This window comes from Notothenia coriiceps, unplaced genomic scaffold, assembly GCF_000735185.1.
Source record: "Notothenia coriiceps isolate Sejong01 unplaced genomic scaffold, NC01 NC01_scaffold00000636, whole genome shotgun sequence".
Taxonomy (NCBI): domain Eukaryota; kingdom Metazoa; phylum Chordata; class Actinopteri; order Perciformes; family Nototheniidae; genus Notothenia; species Notothenia coriiceps.
In genome coordinates, this window is record NW_011333337.1 from 1 (window position 1) to 6520 (window position 6520).

At 40.1% G+C, this 6520-nt stretch overlaps 1 protein-coding gene across 1 annotated transcript; it reads right to left on the reverse strand.

Moving 5' to 3' along the window:
* Window positions 1-2796: 2796 nt before the first annotated feature.
* Window positions 2797-5926, reverse strand: LOC104955605 (pyrin-like). The gene is made up of 2 exons (XM_010782967.1): window positions 5652-5926; window positions 2797-4187 (listed from the first exon to the last, which is right to left on the reverse strand). The coding sequence occupies exons 1-2, from the start codon at window positions 5914-5916 to the stop codon at window positions 3130-3132; spliced, it is 1323 nt and encodes a 440-aa protein (XP_010781269.1). The 5' UTR covers window positions 5917-5926; the 3' UTR covers window positions 2797-3129.
* Between the last annotated feature and the right edge of the window lie 594 nt (window positions 5927-6520).

A 6520-nucleotide genomic window follows, 5' to 3' on the forward strand; every position in this document is an offset into this window, starting at 1 on the left:
GACAAGACTGACGACGAAGCAAAGAAGATGTATTATGATGCCCTGCAGGTAACACACACACACACACACACACACACACACACACACACACACACACACACACACACACACACACACACACACACACACACACACACACACACACACACACATGCTGCTGCCATCACGTACACAGATGTAATCTCTTCAATCAGGGTTGAGGTGACTTTGACTCTTCGGGGATTAAACTGCAGGTGGAATTATTCTTCGTTCCCCTGCAAAGATGAACCCATCTATACAATAATAAATCATATACTTTGATAATGGATTCATCATTTGAGTCATTTGGTCTATCCAAAATGCCAATTATTATCTTCTTCCAGCCTATCATTTGTGAGGACTTCCCACCTTTCTCTGATTTATTTCATAGAATACTGAATATATTTTGGTTTGAGCTGTTTTCGTAAAAAAAAATAGGACATTTGACATCACTTAACATTTCATAACATAATCACTACTTGTATCCCTAGACTTTTCATAACCATTACTTTTCGACAAAGAGAGCCCGACCTGTTATTTAATTCTAGTTCTTATTGTGTTTCTAGCATGTGAAGGCTGAACATAGGACAATATGTAATGTGTTTGAAGGACTGAGACTGCATGTTCTACTGGAACAGAATCAGTGACAGGATGTTCTCCATCTCATATTATTATTCATTACTACATTTTCTGATTATTTTATCACATCTTGTAAAATATGTGACAGGTTTTTTGTCTTTTTCAACTCACTCAGTTGTAAACCGTCGTCTGTTTTGCCATGTTACACAAACCAATAACATCTTCTGTTCATGTGGTTTTTACTCGTTAGCGGTAATTGTCCGACTAAAGCAGAAATCATCGTTTGTCAGTTGTCTGCCGGTCCCTAAACGCACCATCTGTGAAGGCTGTTAAGCACCTTTTCTCTCCCGATCGTCACATCATGTTTAGCACTGATCTCTGAGGGCTGTGATTTCCAATCTGTTGTACTTCTATCACTCAGAGTCCTGCTACATTGTAGTATCTCAATAACAACATTAACGTATCCATATGTTAGAACTAAGGCTGAACATTCACACATTTATCCTCATGATTCATATAGAAACGGCAACGCTAATTAATCCCATCACCAAGTTCGACCCAGACTTCTTTCCATAACTTTAGTGGGATTTTACCCATGAATTGCATGGCTGTGAAAAAGCAATTAAAGCAGGCTATATGTCTAGCACTGACTGCAGATATAGCTCGATATAAACCAACAACTTCACTCGTTGTTTTGGTGAAAACAGAGGAAAGGTACTTTGCTCAAGCATGCACCAATTTCCTGAAGTTGCACATGAGTGGGAGATAGCGGAGACCACTGTAGGAACAGATAGTGCTCACAATATGATAACACACCAAGAATACTTCCATACCTGCTAATTTGTAGCACATATTATACAGAGATTGATCACAGCAGCTTTGTCGATGCTTTAGCTAAGTGTCGGAAAATCGTCAGGCTTCATGCCAATAACTCACTAAGCTGATATGTTATAATAGAGTAAGAAACCCCTCTGATTTCTCTCACCGGTTTGTGATACATCTCTATATTACAACACCACACGTGTGTTTGTTTTATCTCTATGATGAATTACCACTATAGCTATGGTTTTTGCGATGGTCTTTGACCCCTCTAGCTATAACGTAAACACTTCATGCGTCATTCACCAATAGAAAACCACGAGTGTATAGTGTGCAGCCGTTAACCTCGGTTTTTTAAAGGTCACCTATTATGCAAAGTCTGAAAATGAGCTGATCAGATTTTGGCCACTTGATGATGTCATAACGATGTGTTGTATTGTGTAACCATTAGCCAATCAGCAACCAAGGTAACCCCCCCCCCACCTTATCACCTGAATCTCCTCCGAGAGCACCATTGTGTTCTAGGGCTGTACCGAATATTCGTTCGTTGGAGTACTGTTCGGGTTTCAATTTTGTTATTGATATTCGTTTTTTTTGGCAGCTGCGCTGCCTCATTGAATTTATTGAAAACTCCAATACAAACGTAAGAGCTTGTGTCTCTTCGGGGGGTGCTAACACTTAACCATAAACGTTATCGTTTACTTTCTCCGTCTTTATATGTAGATATTACTTTTTCTCCGTTAATCTCCGTCACGTTGTTTCCATAGCAACAACAACTTCCTTTCAACAGCGCTAANCATCAACATGTGTCCCCTCTTCTCCATGTCTCTTCTACATCAACATGTGTCCCCTCTTCTTCATGTCTCTTCTACATCAACATGTGTCCCCTCTTCTTCATGTCTCTTCTACATCAACATGTGTCCCCTCTTCTTCATGTCTCTTCTACATCAACATGTGTCCCCTCTGTGGAAAGAGACTCTGAAAGTTTCAGGAACAAAGATTCTCTCTCTTTTTGATCCATTTCTATAAAAACCTGTCTGAAAATGAGCTGATCAGATTTTGGCCACTTTGTGATGTCATAACGATGTTTTGTCTTGTGTAACCATTAGCCAATCAGCAACCAAGGTAACCCCCCACCCTATCACCTGAATCTCCTCCTAGAGCTCAATTGAAATCTTTGTAACCAAATCTCTCTCAGAGGGGCGTGGGGAGGGGCTCCTTATTTTCATCTAAAGTAGCAGACAGAGAATCAGCACTTTGGAAACAGGGCTGAAACAGAGGGGATTATGGGTAATGCTGCAATGATTTGTTTGGTGTTTCAGCCAATCAGAGACAGGCTCTGTATATATCTGAGACCTGTGATATATTGATGAAGAGGAAGATAACAGGGGACCTTTAAAGCAGGGGCGTCCAAACTACGGCCTGCGGACCATTTTGAATCGGCCCTTATCTAATTCTAAAAGTAAAATGGAGTACGGCCCACACATGAGCTGAAAAATAAATAAATAAAACTTGATGGAAAGCTTTGTTTTTTTTTCTTAAAGCATATTCAAGTATAAAGAATAATTGACCTACATTTGATTGATTTTGCTAACTCATAACGTAAGAGGACATTTACCTCACCTCGACTGAGGGGCCCAGCCCTTCGTATGTTCTTCTGTATGTGGCCCTCAGTGGAAAAAGTTTGGACAGCCCTGTTTGAAAGCATCAAATCTAATCACTGTAATCGACAGGCGAGATTATTAGAGGTGCCGAGTTTTTGCCATCGTAATGAAGTCCGGGACTAAAGAAAGGGTAGAGTTTCTCCGTGAAGGCACAGTCAGTGAAGTTATGGATCACGTCTGCAGAATCTACGTCATAAAAGTAGACCGAACCCTTCTCATGGTCAACGAATACGCCCACCCTCTCCGGCTGGCGTTTAACGTTGAGATTTACGGCAGAGGCTTGGTACTTATTTCCTTCCCTTAAACATATTGTCCAGTAGCCATTTTGAGGTTTCGCATTGATCTTCTCCTTCCTGGCGATCGACCCTTTGACGACGCCTAAATCCCACGAAGACTTCCCTTTAACCAGAACCTCGTAGTAAAATCTTCCTGAAGAGAAACTCTGCTTTCCTAAAACGTTGATACCTGGATCACATCTCTCTGGGTTGTCTGGAAGGCTTTGTTCTTCATAACCACAGTAGACTCTTTTCCTATCGTCAGACAGAACGAGGTAGGCATTCGCTGTTTCAGGATCTAGAGTCACATCCTGTTCAGACTCCTGGACCCTTTTCAACTTGGCCTTCGCAATCAATTTCTCCTTCTCTTTCTTGAATATTTCATCAAGCAGATTGACAGCTTTCCCCACACTTCCTCCATATGTTGGTGGAGTGAAACTGATCTCCGTCCAGTTCGTGGTGAAGGGGATGGCGTGCAGTGATTGGTCGGTTTGCAGGATGTCTTCGCTGCATGAGAGCTGCTCCACCTTATCACTTCTTTTTGTCAGCTCAGAGATTTCTTTCTCAAGGTCTCGGATGAATCCTTCCGTCTGTTTTCTTGACGTTTCCTGCTTTTTTTTAATTTCCTCGATGAGATCAGCTAGACTTCTCTCCACAGACTTCTGTAAAACCTCAAAGACCTGCCTACTGTCTGCGATATGTCTGTCAGCTGACTTCCTGCTGATCTCCGCCGATCGTCTGATTTCATCGATCCTCTTCTGTCTCTCCTGGATCCCCTGTTTGATTTCAGCGTTTGTCTCCGCCAGCTGTTCCTTCTTATGGTTCTTGAGGTCTGAAACGAAACAGAAACACATTTGGTCAGTCAAGAGTAGAGATGTCCCGAGCCGATCACGTGAATTTCAAAAGATCGGAAGAAAAACAATCGGGGATTCTTATTTTTTTTTTTTATAAATACTTTTTTTTAAATTTTGTATTCAATGTTACAAAACAAAAATGACCATGTTCAAGTCTTAAAGTCATCCTGAGGCCTTAGTTTTGGTTTCAAATGACAGAACATCATGTATGTGTTGCTTCTTTGGGGCTTGTTTTCATAGTTGCTTATTTCTCTCAAATCTGGCAACAGAGTGGGCAGGGCGCAGTGTCTAATTGTAGCAGTAAGCTAACGAGTACTGAAAGCTTTATTTTGTTTTGATCCAATGCTGCACAACTGAACTGATCCAATGCTGCTGTGAAAGAAAGAAGCTATATCCATGTTGGATAGAATATCCAATTTAAATAAAAAAATAACCTTAAGGGACAACTTGAATGCTTGTTTTTCTCTTAATGCATTGCATAAAGATCGGATCGGGAAAAATCGGTATCGGCAAATTGTCAAAATCAAATGATCGGAATCGGATCGGGAGCAAAAAAAGGTGATCGGGACATCCCTAGTCATGAGTATTGTTTACTTGATGTCCAAATCAAAACTTCTATATGCCTACGCTCTCTGGAAACCTTCTAGCACGTGAGATGAGGTTCATTTGAAGTTTAAAACCGTTATGCACCGTTGCTCAATAAACCGTATTTAATTGTGTCTTAATTTACATTATTTAAATTCATATTCTGTTCTTGTGCATATCATAATCTATTTACATGTATATAGACTTCTTGCACTATTTATTTATTTGTATTTTTGTATTTTATTATATACGCTGCGTCGTTGGAGGAGCTCAGGTCAGAAGAATTTCATTGCCATTTCTACACTGTAGCTTCTTTGACAATAACCTTTGAAATTTGAATAAAATGTTGATTAGCAAGCGCTGATTTACTCGATGGCCCCCACAGCTTGTCATTTGAACGGTGGATTAACAGTTATTGACTTCTGAAATGTGACGCTGCTTGTTGCACTTTATGAACACTGCTTTTATTTCTAATCTCCTTCTCATCGGCAGAGTTGATAAAACGTTGAAAGTTAATTGAAGAACGGACTTGATCTGAAACAATGTATTAAAAGGTTCAGATGCTTAGGATTGCCTCAGGACGTAAATCTAATCTTAATAAAACGATTAGATTAGATTCCTTTATTGTCACTACAGCGAAAACAGACAAAACAATTACCATGAAAATACAAGAACAATAAGTAAGTTGATCATTACAAAACTAGAAATAAATATGTGTTCTATAGAAACGGTATGAGGTAGAATATAAATTGCAGTTGGATGTAAACATGTACTGAGTTGAGCATAAGTGAAATTCCATTAGTAATAATACTTGATGCTGCATTTGACACTTTTTCCAATATTTTTACTAAACGTACCTTTGCCTACCAAAACCAAAACCAGATCGTTTCGGCCGATCTTTTCTAGAATCTTCTTGGTTAACTCCCGAGCTCCATCATCCTGATAGTTCTGCACCATCAGATCCACCGTGTCCTCCCTCTCCGCCATTTCCAACCGAGAAACTGGGATCCCGGAACAACCTTCCAGAAGATTCCCCTGCTCCAGGAACCACTTGAAACGCTTAAACTCGACTTCTTTTAAATCCAGCAGAGTCCTCCAGAGCTCCTCTTTAAGCTTCACCATTATGGCTTCCTGATAACAAAAAGAGAAACTTTCAATTGGAGGGACAATCTTTTATTTATTTATATTATCTTATCATATATTAGCGGTGCAGTGACAAGTCCTAAAACCCGTAAGTGAGTTAGCATGTTACCACTTCCTGTTCCCTCGTCTCAGAGCCAATGGGATCTGTGATTGAGACACATTGAAGATACGGATCACGTTTTGTTCTACGACATTAAATCCATCAGCAGTGACCCCACTGGTGATTTCTGAAGAGTGGACGTGTCTGAAAAACGATGGTTGTTAACAAGTGGCTGAATAGGACTACAGAAGTCGTGGAGGCCGTTGTACGTTATTACGCCGAACACGTAAACACTCCTCTAAGTTAGTTTCTGTTCTGCTTGAAAGCAAGTACCTGCCTCCTGCAGACTGTTCAAACAAACGCTTCAACTCGTACCATTTAGAATCTGTGTGCAGTGGAGGCCGGCCCATAGGGGCACTAGGGGCGCCGCCCCCTCTCTTCTCAAATTACAAATAAAAAATATATATTTGAAATTTTTTTAAATTTTTTTTTAATAAACAAGGTAAATATTATATAGTTGGTATCAGTAAAATGTATAATCTA